The sequence below is a fragment of the Vulpes vulpes genome, chromosome 13, assembly GCF_048418805.1.
Source record: "Vulpes vulpes isolate BD-2025 chromosome 13, VulVul3, whole genome shotgun sequence".
In the NCBI taxonomy this organism is placed as follows: Eukaryota; Metazoa; Chordata; class Mammalia; order Carnivora; family Canidae; genus Vulpes; species Vulpes vulpes.
Window position 1 is genome coordinate 14,045,956 of NC_132792.1, and position 15,072 is coordinate 14,061,027.

General features: G+C 41.2%; 1 protein-coding gene across 1 annotated transcript in view; it reads left to right on the top strand.

The window, feature by feature from the left end:
• WASHC5 (WASH complex subunit 5) overlaps positions 1 to 15,072 on the top strand; it is a 60,185-nt gene that overhangs the window by 11,386 nt on the left and 33,727 nt on the right. The window contains exons 7-11 of the mRNA XM_025993441.2: positions 1,312 to 1,464; positions 4,785 to 4,898; positions 6,342 to 6,513; positions 10,890 to 11,017; positions 13,892 to 14,021. Coding sequence (XP_025849226.1) covers positions 1,312 to 1,464; positions 4,785 to 4,898; positions 6,342 to 6,513; positions 10,890 to 11,017; positions 13,892 to 14,021 — 697 coding nt within the window. The remainder of the gene's footprint in view (positions 1 to 1,311; positions 1,465 to 4,784; positions 4,899 to 6,341; positions 6,514 to 10,889; positions 11,018 to 13,891; positions 14,022 to 15,072) is intronic.

A 15,072-nucleotide genomic window follows, 5' to 3' on the forward strand; every position in this document is an offset into this window, starting at 1 on the left:
CTACAAAGTAGGCAACATTATCCTCATGGCTGTTGAGAAAAATAAGGCTTAGGGAGTTTATTTTTACAAGGCCACATAACTAGGTAACAGAATCATAATTTGAACTTAGGTCTGTATGACTTCAAAGGTCATGCTATTTCCTCACTGCCTCTGTTTACCCCTTCTGCTTCCTATGTGGTCTGTTTTGTCTGTGTCTTAAGGCAAGGTGTTTTCGTTTTCTCCTTGCCCCCTGACCTTTATTAACACGGGGCTTAAGCCATGGTTGTGCTGTGTGTCCACCCCACTCTATGCTATACCTCCCCCTCCCTGGTCATGGCTGATTGAACAGGGAGCAGACACTTGACCCAAGATGGATCAGATTCCCTCTCACCGGATAATTTGAAATTGGGCCCAAGAAACAATATCTGGATGTGGCTTTACTCACAACATGCAAAATTTGGAGTCTGGGGCAGCTTCATTCTGTCCAGTGTAAGGAGAACAGTCTGGGGAGAGAGGGCAGGGGCACATCAGCAGGAGGAAATGATGAAGGCTCTCTGGTTCGCAGATGCACACCCTTCCTGTGGCCTGGCCACATTCCTGCCTGCGGATTCCCTGCGACATTACTTGTCTGTTCTCGTAGCAATGTCTTCCTTTCTGTTTGTGGTCCTCGAGGTGATACATACTATGTGCAGCCAGGTTCCTAACCCATGAAGCAGTGGAGCCCTGGGACATACCAGCACCTAAGAGGCAGGCAGAAGGAGAACACCCAGCAAAGCAAGGTGACAGGAGAGAGTGGAGTCTGGGAAACTAAAGGAGAGGGAAACAAAAGGAGGGTGTGAAAAAGAGGCTATTGAATGGTGTGACTGTGAGGTGATGAGAGACTTGAAGAGACTCCAGGTGATGGGGCAGGCTAAGTTTCAGTAAGTCGTAGAATAAACGGGAAGTGAGAAAATGGCAGTTGGGTGTGGGGTCCATCAGCTCTGAGAGGTCGTCTGTGATAGAAAGACACAGAGGTAGACAACTAGCAGGACACATGGGGTTAAAGCAGTTTACTTTTTTTTTTTTTTTTTTTTTTTTTTGAGTAAAAGACTTCATATTTCAGCTGAGTCAAGGGCAGGAAGGAAGGAAGAGAATACTGTGTGGTTAGCAGTAGGCGGCAGGCCCTTGTTAGTTGTATTCCTTGCAATGTGGCCTTCTGAGAATTGCTCCCAGTGTCCAGGACCCCCAGTTGGGAGACCGATATGTCCTAGAACTAGATCAGTTTACCGGCACATGTGAAAATTCACGTGTCACCAACAGCTGCCTCTTTGGGGTGTCGTATGTACTTTGCAGGTTTCCGCATATCCTTTGCCAGAACACCGCAGCACAGCCCTGGCGACTCAAGCTGCCATGTTGTACGTGATCCTCTACTTCGAGCCTTCCATTCTTCATACCCACCAAGCAAAAATGAGAGAGATTGTGGATAAGTACTTTCCAGATAATTGGGCAAGTATTACTATTAGTCTTTTTTTCCTCTGTAATAACCTTATTAGGGAACCAGTTTTTCTGTTCTTTTGGCCTTTAGCCTAGGGGTCTTAATATTGTAAATAATGAGATGTAAAGTCACTTCAGTAAAGCTGCTAGAAGTATGTTGAGAATCTTATAAATCATAACATGAAGGAATAAAACTTCCTGAAGAACCCATAGTTTATTTTTCCAAAATGAGTACTGTCAAGGGAAAGCCGTGTTTTAATGTATCTTGTTTTAGTTGCTGAGATTGTACCTGTTTCATAAGTATTTCTTTATTCTTTCCTCTTTCATGAATCTAAGCTTGCAGAATTAATCTTTATTTTATTAACAGGAATTTTACTTCGATAGAGTTTCATCTATCTGTATGCTAATATTGATGGAGCTATGAAGGTTTATATTACTGCAGGGATATGCTTGTGCCTTTTTAAACATTGTTCACCCAAAAATATCGATTCTTAAAAAGAATAAAGCTGACTTAACATACTCAATGTAGATGAGATGTTCTCTTTGTACACAGGTTTTAATAAAGTACAATGAATTGGATCCTATTCTCAGGTAGTAGATTCTGTTTCACTTCTTACTGGCCCTTGAATCACAGACTGTGATCAGGGAGCTGTAGGAAGAACAACCCACAGTGAGGAGATGATGCTTCCTATCCAAGAACACATCATGCTTATGAGCTAGGACCTGAGCAACCAGGAGGAAAACTCTGACAGTCTGGGTTTCATTTGCCTAAGCTTAATAAAGAGTTTTGACCATAGTGCTTATTAGGTACTATGATAAGGAAGAGAAACACTTTCAGTGTTCAGGAAAGTCATAATCCAGTTATATGCTACAAGATACACTCCTAAAAACCACCTCTGGCACACTAAAAATAAAAGAATTAGGGGCGTCTGGGTGGCTCGGTTGTTTAGATATCTGACCCTTGGTTTCAGCTCAGGTCATGATCCCAGGGTCATGAGATCTGGCCCTGTGTGGGGCTCCATGCTCAACACAGAGTCCTCTGCCTCCCTCCTCCTTTACCCTTCCCCCTGCTTGTGCAGGCTCGCTCGCTCTCGCTCTCATAAATAAATAAATAAATAAATAAATAAATAAATAAATAAATAAATAAAATCTTTTTATTAAAGAGAGACAGATTCCAGGCAGATGCCAGCCAATGAAAAGCCAGTAAGAAAATATTAATATCACACCACAGAGAATTTTAAAGAAAAACACTAATAGGGATAAAGAGGGATCATATATATTTTAAACAGAACCATCCAAGGTCAATTCATAAATTAAAACCCAGTGAAATACTCAAAATATATAAAGCAAAAACAAAATAACATGTAAAAATTGATGAAACCGTAATCATGATGGGAAATTTTAATATACCTTTTTCTATGGGTAGTCCTGCTCTTTCAGAAATCCATAATAGATGTTCCATGTGTATTTGAAAGGATATATATGAAACTCGGTTAACATCAGATCATAAAGTCAGTAAAGTTTAAAAAAAAAAAAAAACAATGTTAGTCTATAGACTATATTCTCTTAGTGTAGCTTGATTAAATTAGAAGCCAACACTTAAAAGATATTTTTAAATGTTTGGTAAAAAACATATACTCCCCAATAACTTTTGTGTTCAAGAGGAAATCACAAAGTAAATGAAGAAATACATAGAATCACACAACATTGAAATACTACAAAGCCCGTGGGAATGACTAAAACTGTTCTTCCAGGTAAAGGTACAATCCTAAAGTTGTTTATTTAAAAAACAAGAATAATTCAAAATAAATGAGTTAGAGGGTGCCTGGCTGATTTAGTCAGTGGAGTGTGCGACTCTTGATCTTCCGGTTGTGGGTTGAAGCCCCACATTGGGTATAGAGATGACTTAAAATCTTAAAGAAGGGGGCACCTGGGTGGCTCAGTCGGTGAAGCATCTGCCTTCGGCTTCGGTCATGATCGCAGGGTCCTGGGATCGAGTCCTGTGGCCCTACATTGGGCTCCCTGCTTGTGTTCACTCTCTGTGTTAAATAAATAAAATGTTTAAAACAAACAAAAATCTTTTTAAAAAAAGTTAAATATTGAGCTTAAGAAGCTAGGAAAGCAAGTGAAAGGAAGTCAATAACTATAGGAGCAGTAATGTACTGAACCGGACAAAAAGGGAATGAGCAAGAAGATCAATACAACAAAGCCTGATTTTTTGAAGAGTAAAAAAATAGATAATTTAGCAAGACCCACCAGAGAGAGAGAGAGACACTAAAGGCAAGTTTAAATATATTAATATTGAAAAAGCAGATGTAAGATACAACAAAGAACTTTTAAAGTTGTAAGAAAGCTTCTAAACAACTTTGTGCCAATATCTACCAAAACTCTGAAGAACTGGAGATTTTTCTCAAAAATATAAATACCAAATTTGATTCAAGAAGAAAAAGGAAGCATGACGAGCTCAGTGACTGTTACAGAAATGGAGCTGGGGATCCAACCTTCCTGCTTACCCTCTCCTACCAAGAAGGGAGAGGATCTCCAGGACCACAAGATCTCTCAGGCAACTTGTAGCAAAATTTCAAGGGACAGATAATCCCAATTTTCTACAGACTGAAGCAGGTGGGTGAAGAACCACCAAAAAATGCTTTGTTTGCTTTAGTTGGCGGATTCTCATGTGAACTGGGGAACCCTAGGAGTCCCCAAGGCTCGTGCCAGGGGTCAGTGAAATAAAATTGTATTTTTAGTAACACCAGGGTGCTCTGTGCCTTCTCCTCTCATCCTTTCCCAAGTTTGCATTTCCAGGGGCCCCGAGACAAACAGTACTGCAGCAAACCGACTACAGACATGAGTATAAGTCCATCACAGGGACTCAAAGAAACAGAGAAGTGATGCCACTCTTCTCAGAAAACTTTTTGGGGAGCCTCTAGTCTGATATCTTTTGTGAAAAATGTTTTCTGTAGGCACGTAGTGGGTTTATTGTTATTTGAAGTGAATTAAATAGTTTTTGAAATGTCTCAGTTGTAGTGTGTAATATAAACATCGACAAGCATAACCCCATTAGGGGGGAAAAAAGTCCTTTGGGGTTTTCAGTAACTTTTAGTTGCAGAAAGGCTGAGTTCATGAAAACACTTGAGAAAACCACTGCCCTAGTCTGCTTTTCTGTCAACCTTGCCTGAGCCCCTAAGAAGGAATGCTTACATCTCTGTTTGGCCAATCCAGGTTTTTCATTGCAATGGAGTTTGAACTGGAAGGAGTGGGAAGTGTCTTCTGTAAGTTTGTGTCCAAGTGAGTAGGTATTTAACATACCGGATGAATGTGTCCTCTTTCAGGTAATTAGTATTTACATGGGGATCACGGTTAATCTAGCAGATGCTTGGGAACCATATAAAGCTGCAAAAACTGCTTTAAACAATACCCTGGACCTTTCAAACGTCAGAGAACAGGTAGGTGCTGGCCAATACAGAAGGATTCTCTAACAGCTTTATAGGGTAGGAATTGAGAGTCCCCAAGGCATTTGGAAACTGTCCACACTGACATTTTAAGTATGGTGATTAACGAAAGGCGAATTTTGCGTATCCTAATAAGATAGGTAATTATAAATTTGTAACTTAAATGGTATATATAAGTGGGAGACTTGGGTCCTAAGATTCAACATCCTAAGACAAATCAGTATGTCACATGACCCCAATTGACTTCATTTATTCTTGCTAAGGACCATGTCCTTGTGGACAGAATGGCTTCCACCAGTAGCTGGAATATTAATGTTTTCATTAGTAGAATGAATATTGAGGATGGTAACTGAATGTACACAGTATGTCCTGTCATTGTAATTTAAATTTGTCATCTCTGATGCAACAAGACTGGGGACATTCATCTCAAAGTTTAAATGACTATATTCTGTCTCTTGGGTAAGAACACAAGGCAGAAGGAAATTCCTAAGTAAATAGAGCAATAAAAATAAAAATCTCTTTTTTGGGCAGTATCCTTGACATTTTCTAAACAGTTATCTTCCTCAGCCTGGCTGACTGAGTTTCTGAGGTTCCAATCCAGATACAACAATATTGACTCAAAGAACTTCAGCATGTTTTATTCAAGTAAATTGAATTCCATAAATAATGCACAAAATAATTTCAACTTTGGCATGGCTCCTAGAAATATATTAGAGAAAGCGGTGCTTCCAATATTTCCTGGCATCAGAGCATTCATTTTTCATTACTAAAATTACTTTCCAAATTTGCATCTTCTCCTTGGCCGTTTTAAGAAGGTCTTCAGGGTCCTCTGATGAAGCAAAGCACCTGTGATAGTTTTAAGTTAACCTGACTAGGCTAATGGTGTTTAACATTTAATTCTTGCTTCAGGGAAAGCAGAATGACCAAATTCTCAAAAGACTGATTTGAAAATTCACTTTTGATCTACTGAGGCATATTTTTGTTGTGCTTTCATCTGCCTATAGAAGTCTCTTCTGGGTATTTCTGCTGTGCCTCCTTTGTCAATAATTATGGGAAGAATAGGCAGTTGAGCTTTTGTCTTTATCTTTCTTTTCCATCCAAGTTAAGAATAGAAGGGGCCCCAAGAACCACTTGATCCAATTCTCCAGTTGACATTTGAAGGAAGCAGTAGGGATAGATTAAGTGCAAATTCACACCAGTATCCAAACATAGCTAGAGAGAGGTAGGACTTAGTCTAAGTCTAAGTCCAATGTTCTTTTCAAAAATGTCCAATAAACCACTTGTCTTTGAGCCTTACCAGCTATGTTCCATATGTTATTCATATCTTATGGAAATGTTATTTGTCAAGGGGTTCATCTGTATGTGATTTGTTTTCAAAGAATATCATTTTCTCTTTTGGAAAATGTGGATCAAGTTCTGTTTTTTCAATTTTATAAGTCAAGCAGATATGCTACTGTCAGTGAAAGAGTACACGCTCAAGTACAACAATTTCTGAAAGAAGGTTATTTAAGGGAGGAGATGGTTCTGGACAATATCCCAAGGCTTCTGAACTGCCTGAGAGACTGCAACGTTGCCATCCGATGGCTGATGCTTCACACAGCAGACTCAGGTAATGTGCAGAAGGTGTGCCCATCTGCATGGCTCCATATAAACACTTTCAGAAGTAAGATATGCTCCATGATGCAAAAATGGTTTAGGCTTTGAAAGAAAATCAAGTTGCTTTTTTTTTTTTTTTTTTAGATTTATTTATTTATTTGAGAGAGAGAGAGGAGGAGGATGGGGAAAGGAAGAAGAGGGAGAAAATCTGCAGCTGACTCCTCGCTGAGCTCAGAGCCTGACATGGATCTCACGACCATGAGATCATGACCTGAGCCAAAAGCAAGAGTTGGACACCCAACCAACTGAGCCACCCAGGCACCCTGAGAATCAAGTTGCTTTTTAAGTTGGCCATTTTTGTGTCCATTTGGACAAGTCAACAGCCCACCTGAATAACCGCTTTGTCAGATTAGATTGTCTGGGATTATCCTAATGGGTCGAGCATAATTACAAGGGTCCTTAAATCAGGAAGAGGGAAGCAAAAGAGTCAGAACTAGAGAGGTAGCACCATGAAAAAGGCTCAGCAGGCCATTGTTGGCTTTAAAGGTGGAATGGGGCCCACAAGCCAAGGAATACAGATGCTGGAAAAGTTAAGAAAACAGGATTTCCTCCAGAGCCTCCAGAAGGAGCACATGTCGCTGACTCCTTGAGTTTAGCCTAGTGTGACCCACTTCAGATTTCTCATCTCTGGGACTATAAGATAATACATTTGTGTCTTTTTAAGCCATTAAGTTTGTGGTGATTGGTTACACCAAGAAACAAGTATGAGAGCCAATCCAGGAAATAAGAGCCAGATGTGCCAAACAGACACTTGGTGGGATTTGAGACCAGAGCAGGAGAGAAATGTTGCTTGGGGTAGAGATGTGAAGGTGGTTGGAAAAAGCTCCACCTAGGATGCAGGGGTGAACTGGCCCCAGATTTTGAAGTAAAAAGTTCTAGACTGGAGAAGTGATAGAGAAGAAAGTATAAATTTGGAAGTACATAAGAGTTGATGAACAGGCTAAACCAGTGCCCAATAAAGGTAGATTGGGTCTAACCTCTTGTGGCCCGCAGTCCTTTTGGAGATGCTATGGGCCAGCAAGTTCAGTTGTTTCCTACAACACAGGTTGTAGGAAATGCCTCCACAGGGTCCTAAAAACCCCTGGTTTGGGGCACCTGGGTGGCTCAGTGGTTGAGCATTGACCTTTGGCTCAGGTCATGATCCCAGGGTTCTGGGATCAAGTCCTATGTCAGGCTCCCCACAGGGCCACAAAGGGCCTGTTTCTTCCTCTGCCTGTGTCTCTTCTGTGTCCCTCATGAATAAATAAATAAAATATTTTTTAAAATAAAATAAAAACTCCTGGTTTAATAGAAAAACAAGTAGGTTGGATGAACCCAGTTTGCTCAGAGCTGACATAACTCCTTGTACTTATAAAGGGCAAATCAGTGTTGATTCACTAATGATGTCACTTATCCAGAGCACATGCGCTTCCCACTAAGGGGTGTGTCATTAGCAGCCCTGTTGCTTTTTGTTTTTTGTCAGCAAACTTTGCTTGAGAGCGACCCTGAGACAGGTACTGCTTTTAACACTCGTTCTTTCGGATAAGGCTTTGTCTCTAAAAACAACTGCCCACTCCAGATTATTCGGCAGCCTTCCATGGTAACACAATAGCCCATATCCCACCTCTTCCAGACAAGATGTTCTTCCCTCTAGCTTCCATCTGGTTCCATGTCCTGGGAGTCAGTAGTGAAGACAGCAGGTGGACTTCTTCATCCTCTGTATCTTTGAAAATACATGGACTTTCTTCTCAGCCTTCTCTCTTCATACTAGAAATCTCCAGCTACTAAATCTTTCTCAAAAATACTGCTTTCTAGTTTGTTTGTTTTTTTATTCTGCTTTTTTGCCTACGTCCCTCTCCAACTTAGGATTTACAGCACAAATACCATGCCTGCCATTGGATTATCTAACAGATCTGGTTTTAGTTAGCCACATTTCTTTTTTGCATAAACTCCACTTCTAATTTGAGGATTTTGCTGCACTGACTCAGTGCTTAATCTTTTCACTGAAGTCTTACATTCTCAAGCATGTAAACAACTCAGGCCCTCACTTTATCCTGTCATAAAACTGACTGCCGGTCCCTAGTGACTCAGCCTCATCGTCATCTTCCCTGTGACCGCGCCTGACCTCTACGCCTGCGTTCTGGGAGGCAGGAGTCTCCCGGATCTGCACCCTTGCGGGGACAACCGACTGTGTTCTGTGCATTTCTCGTCAGCCACATCTGTTTTCCATTTTTGTGCCTGGCAATCGTCTGACGTGATTGCACAAGGTCATAATTTACCAGAAACAAATGTTTTACCTATCTGATTATGAGTCCCTTGTGGGAAAAGTAACTGCTTATTTTAGCTCTTACGGTGTTTCGGTCATGATGTGCAGGAAGGAATGCCTGTTCTCTCTATCCCCTCCTATGGATCTGCTGGAGGCATTTCGCCCAGGCTTTGGATGCTTCCACAGTGTCTTGCAGCTTCTGCAGAAACGCGCACACAGCCAACCTTCCCTGGGCATTCAGGCCTGCCTGGGTCCTGAAGTCTGACCCTGAGGCTACCAGGTTTTTAAGATCTGTCCCCTTAGTTCTCCTAGTCTGCATTCTCCCAGGTCAGATGTTGGAGACAGACTCAGGCCCTGAGAGCGCTGGAACCACAGCTGATTTATCCCAAGGAATTAATTATTAATGCATGGTGCTATTCCCTATCCAAAAATGAAAGCACAGGGGATCCCTGGGTGGCTCAGCAGTTTAGTGCCTGCCTTTGGCCCAGGACATGATTCTGGAGTCCCGGGATCGAGTCCCACATCAGGCTCCCTGTATGGAGCCTGCTTCTCCCTCTGCCTATGTCTCTGCCTCTCACTCTCTCTGTGTCTCTCATGAATAAATAAATAAAATCTTTTTTTAAAAAAATGAAAGCACATTAAATTGGAAGGTTTTTTGTTAGAATGAATACAAAACAAGTGGAACTCTTCGGCCTGTTTGAGTTTTTTTGTTTGGTAGGCAGATACGAAGCTGAAAAAACTGTCACTGGGTCAAGGTCACCAGTTCATAGGTCTCTTCCTGGATAGTTGAAAAGAATGCATAATAAATCCGCCCTGAAGTTTCCCATGAAAACTGAGCCCTTCTCCAGGATGTCATGAGTCTCCTCATGATGGAATTTCTTAGAAATCAATATAGAAAATGGCCATCTGCAAACTTCACTACAACTGAAATACCAAAAAGCAGGGGACTCAAGACATTAGATGTTTTGCCCCTAGGTCCATTCCTGCCTAATTTTATCACCTTGGCCTGGTTGCCAGAATTTCTCTGGGCCTTGGTAGTAGTAAATAGTTGAGGAAGCTGTGAGTGCCTGCCATGCCCTCAGGTCTTTACAAGGAACAGAATGCGCCCAGGTCTGGTTCTTCCTGCTTGGAGGTGCTGTGTCTGTATGTGGGTAACACTGTCACCTTGTTGTGTTAAGGGCCCCCAAGACCACCATAGTTATGACTGCTTCCTAGGAAGACACAGCATGTACTAGTACTTGAGGCTGTGATTTATTACAGCCAAAGGATAGGGAGCAAAATCAGCAAAGGGAAAAGTCACATGGGATGAAGTCTGGAGGAAACCAGGCACAAACTTCCAGGGGTCCTCTCCTGATGAGTCCCACTGGATGTTTAATTCTCCCAGCAGTGAATTGCAACAGCATGTGTGAAGTGTTGCCAATCAGGAAGCTCCTTAGAAACTCCACGTCCAGGGTTTTTATTACAGGCTGATCACAGGCAGCCTCTGCCTGGCATGTACCAAAATTCCAGCCTCCTGGAAGGAAAGCAGGTGTTCGTCATAAACCATGTTGTGCATACAGTTAAGGCAGAGTGGCCCATTCTCACTAGTTTTTGAAATGATAGCAGCTCCCAAAATGCAAGTTCCCAGATGTGCCAGCTTGCAAACAGGCCTTTCTGAGGAGAACAGTCTCGAAAGCTGAGAATGGCCCGCCCTAAGTGGCAGAGAACAATGCCTAAACCAATAGCAACTCCAGACAGACAGGAGATAAGGCGGCTGCCCATTGACGGAATGGTGTCAGAAGGCTCTGACCATCCATATTGCACAGTTGAGAATGAACAACCCAGAATGCCTACAAAACTGGAACGTTCTGCAGCTGCCTTTTTTTCCTTCAATAGTATGTCATGAATCACATTCTGTGTCAGATCCAATTGTCATATTTAAAAGTTCAATGTACTTATTTCATGACATAGATATAATTTTATCATATTGATATATATTTTTGTTTATTTGTAAACGCTTAAGATGAAAGTTTTTCAGAATTCATCTTATATTTCATGTTTTCTACACATTTAATAAGCTGGGAACTCTTTTCTTCCACTTCTAGCCTGTGACCCAAACAACAAACGCCTTCGTCAAATCAAGGACCAGATTCTAACAGACTCTAGGTACAATCCCAAGATCCTCTTTCAATTGCTGTTGGATACTGCACAATTTGAGTTTATACTCAAAGAGGTAAAACTCTTGAAGAAATAATCACCAATATCTTAAGTGTTTGTATGCTGGAAAATTTTTTTAAAGGATTAGGATTCAGTAATTGTCACTGATTCAGGCTATAGATTCTCGCTGAGATAGTTCTTACACAAAAAGGACAGGATTTAACATTTAACAGGCATTTAGTGTCAGACTGCCAGTGGGGATACAGTGCTGGGGAAAGTGGCTGTGGAGGTGGCGATCTAGTGAGGAATGTGAGCATGAATCAGAGAATTGCACTAAGGAAAATGTAAATATGAACTGCAGTACATGCTCTAACGGAAGGAACACAGTTCTCTGAGTACCTAAAATCAAAGATGCTGTCCCTGACTTCCCTGAGAAGAGACGCAAGAGCTTCTGAAGGGATCTGAAGAAGGGGCCTGTCAGAGTTAGCTAAGGCAAAGGTCAAGAGCGTTATGGAGACATGCCAGAGAGGGTAGATCATGCCCAGGTCCTCTTGTGGAGAGAACAGCATGACCAGTTCAAGGACCAGAGGACCAGTTGGTTAGAGAGGAGAGAACGAGATAAAGTGGTATGAAATGAAGTCAAAAGGTAGGCAGGAACTAGGGCAGGCCTGGCCTTTAGGATTTCAGTCTTCTCATCTGAAAAGCCATGATACCTGTTTGAAAGGGCTTTTAAGTAGGGTGGAGGATTTGCAGTTACATAAGGTAGACTTAAGGATTTTAAGGATTTCAGGTTCCCTCAAGAAATTCTGAGGTTGACTAGTCTTAGGGCTAAAAAAAAAGGGGGGGGGGGCCTATGGCCATAATAAAAATGGTAGATACCTAGGAATGCCTGAGTTCTGTAACCAGTACCTTTGGAGGTTTGGATGAGGTAGGCCCAGGAACTGGCCATTTATATGAGTGGTCCATTCCAAACTGATCTTCGCCTCACCTCAGTCTGGTCAGTGTGGTATGCTAGATGTTTCTTTATCTTCTGGGTATGCAAGGACACTGTGTTCCCCCATTAAGTAGCTCAGGAAAAGTACATGCTGATTATCAACGTCATGCTAATCCATGTGCCGAGTGTTCTCAGTGACTTGTGTGGGTATCATTTTCTAAGATCAGAGAGACACTACCCCTTTTTGATCTCTCTAATACTGTTAGTGTTTTCCCTCTGAATAGCAAATCATTATTGAATACCTGCTCTGTTCCCAGCTTTGGTGCTAGGAATTCAAAAATGAACAAGGCATGTCCCTTCCCTACCACCAAGGAGCTCTCAGTACAGTGAGGAAGAGAGACAGATTAAGCCAAGGTGAGAAACGAAGAAAGATCTGAGAGCAGGAACCAGGCATCTTATTTATTGGTCAAAGCAAACTTCAGAGGCAAGTGAGAGTCCCCCCCGAGGAATCAATGCACTCAGTCCAGTGAGGATCGTGGACCAGAGTGCCAGTTACCCAAGAGTTCTGTAGCTCAGTGTTGCTGCATGGAAAGCAGGACAGGCCTGGGTCATATGCCTGACCACACCGGCATTTCTAATCATTAATCTTTGGGGATCTGTTGGGATAGAACAGGCAGCTTCCTTCTGTCTGTCCCAATAGCGGGAAAAGAAGATCAACTTGTTAAAGATCTTCAAAAGAGGAAGATCCGGTACAAAGAAAAAAATCAGCTACATTGAGCAGAACAAAGATGAAAATTAATGTCTTACACTTCAGCTCAGCTTGTTAACCTACCCCCCACCCCAGTCAGAAGGTGATTCTAAAAAAAATCAGAATCAGATTTTCTAGAATCACCTTCTGATTCTGCTCTAAACACACTAATTGGACCCATGTTGCTTCTAATCTTTATATAAAGGTGCATCTCCTTTAAGGACCATCCTCTATTGCAAATTCTGTCTTACAAGGTTAAGAAACCTGTGAGTTCAACCTGTGAATGAGTGTTTGAAGGGCTTCAAGCCTTTTGGTCTTAATGAAGGCCTCACAGGGTTATTTTTGTCACTGCTGCTTTGTCACATGGCATTGATTGATCCCAGGCATTCAAAAAGATAGGACAGACTCTATAAATAATTCTGACTATTCCTCATCCTGTTACTCTTCATTGCTTAATCATCCCTGCTTGATCACTAAAATTCCATTTCTTCTGGCCCCACAGAATTCCACCAGTCTTGATCCTTTCATCTGCAATGAAGTCTTCATCTTTTAAAATTCATTTTGATGCTGAGGAATGAAGAATTTCTTAAAAGAAAAATCAGTATACTCTCCTATTTGCCTCTTAAGAGAGCCCAATGAAATAAAGTCCATACTTTTGTGACATACCTTAAGTATGTTTCTAAATTTTGTTTCCAGGGAAAGCAAAACAAAACCTTGAGATACACATTTCCTCCTCTGCCCAACCCTTTGTAGGGTTTTAATTTTATGAAGAAGTGCATTAATAAACAGATCAACTGTATGATCAAAAAGAAAGAACTCTAATTTAGTTCATTCTTCACTCATCAGACAGGATAATGCTCAACCTTCTCTGACCTTAAAATAGATACAACTCCAGAAATTGGTACATAGAAAAGGACCTTAGAGTGGTGTCCACCAAATTTCATGTCACATTAAAAATGCTGATTCCTGGCTCTACGCAAGACCTTCTGAATCAGAATCTTCAAGGGTGGGCCTTGGGAATCTGAGAAGTTTAAAGCCATCCAGGTGATGCTTATGTGCATTTGGTCTGAGAACCACTGTCTTAGCAATGGTCTAGCTTTGCCCCCCAGTTTGTACAAAGTAGTATGCCTCAAGAGATGACATCAGGGTCCTATTGCTTTTAAGCATGTATTTTTATAATAAATTGGGTTTCACTCAGGCTTTCTTGGTAAACTGCCTGATCTGAAATTCCTCTTAAGTAAGTAAATCTCTTCTGTCTCTTTCAACAGATGTTCAAGCAAATGCTTTCAGAAAAGCAAGCCAAATGGGAGCATTACAAGAAGGAGAGTTCAGAGCGGATGACAGAGCTTGCTGATGTCTTTTCGGGAGTGAAACCCCTCACTCGGGTGGAGAAAAATGGTAATTGCCAAAGACGAAATATTGGTGTATTGGAAATGTACACACAAATTACTGGGAAGCAGCAGAGTAAAAAGCCCTTACATTGTCATCATTAGACACTGGGAGGTTGCTGATGAAAATCTGAAGCTTAGTTCTAGCTGCCTGTAGCTGTGCTCCCTTGGGCAATCTTCATAGCCTCTCTGGACTTTTGAAGTATGAGATTAGGCTACAGGGGTTGTTATACTCTGGTTCACAGTCCATAGGGTCATAATTCATCCCCTACCCTTACCATAGTACCACTATGGTGCCTGTGACGGGAGGGTGCACCACTGGTGTGTTAACTTGTGTGCATTTGAAGGTAGGGAGAAAAGGACCTAGCTGTCCTGATCTTCAGAGGATACTTCATTCAAGAACATTACTATTATTAACAGAAATGATCTGCAAGATTCTGGTCTTCTAATTGTGTGCTGCTTTTTCCCTGGTGCGCCTGCCATCTAGTGGCAGAAGAGGGGACCTGCAGTCTTTAATATTCTCTTTTTTTTTTTAGCATTTAACCAGATTTTGTGTAATGCACAGTTTTTACACATTTTGTTAAATAGTTAACACAGAAGCATAATTATCATTAACATATATTCTGTTAATAATTATGTAATAATATAATTACCAGGAAAAAATAGTAAACACACTTATGATGAAATGTTACTGTGAAATGTTATATAGGGATTCTCTTTTTTTTTCATAATTATAATATAAATTAGCAAGTCTTTTTTAAATTTAAATTCAATTACCATATATGTATTGGTTTCAGAGGTGGAGGTCAGTGATTCATCAATCCTCATTGCATCATGTATACCCTCCTTCATGCCCATCACCCAGTTACCCCATCTCCCCACCCCGCCCTCCCATGAGTCTGTTTGTTTCCTATGATTAAGAGTCTCTCAGAGTTTGTCTCCCTCTCTGATTTTGTCTTGTTTTATTTTTCTTCTCTTCCCCATGCTCTCCTGTTTTGTTTCTTAAATTCCATATATGAGTGAGATCATATGATAATTGTCTTTCTCTAATGGACTTATTT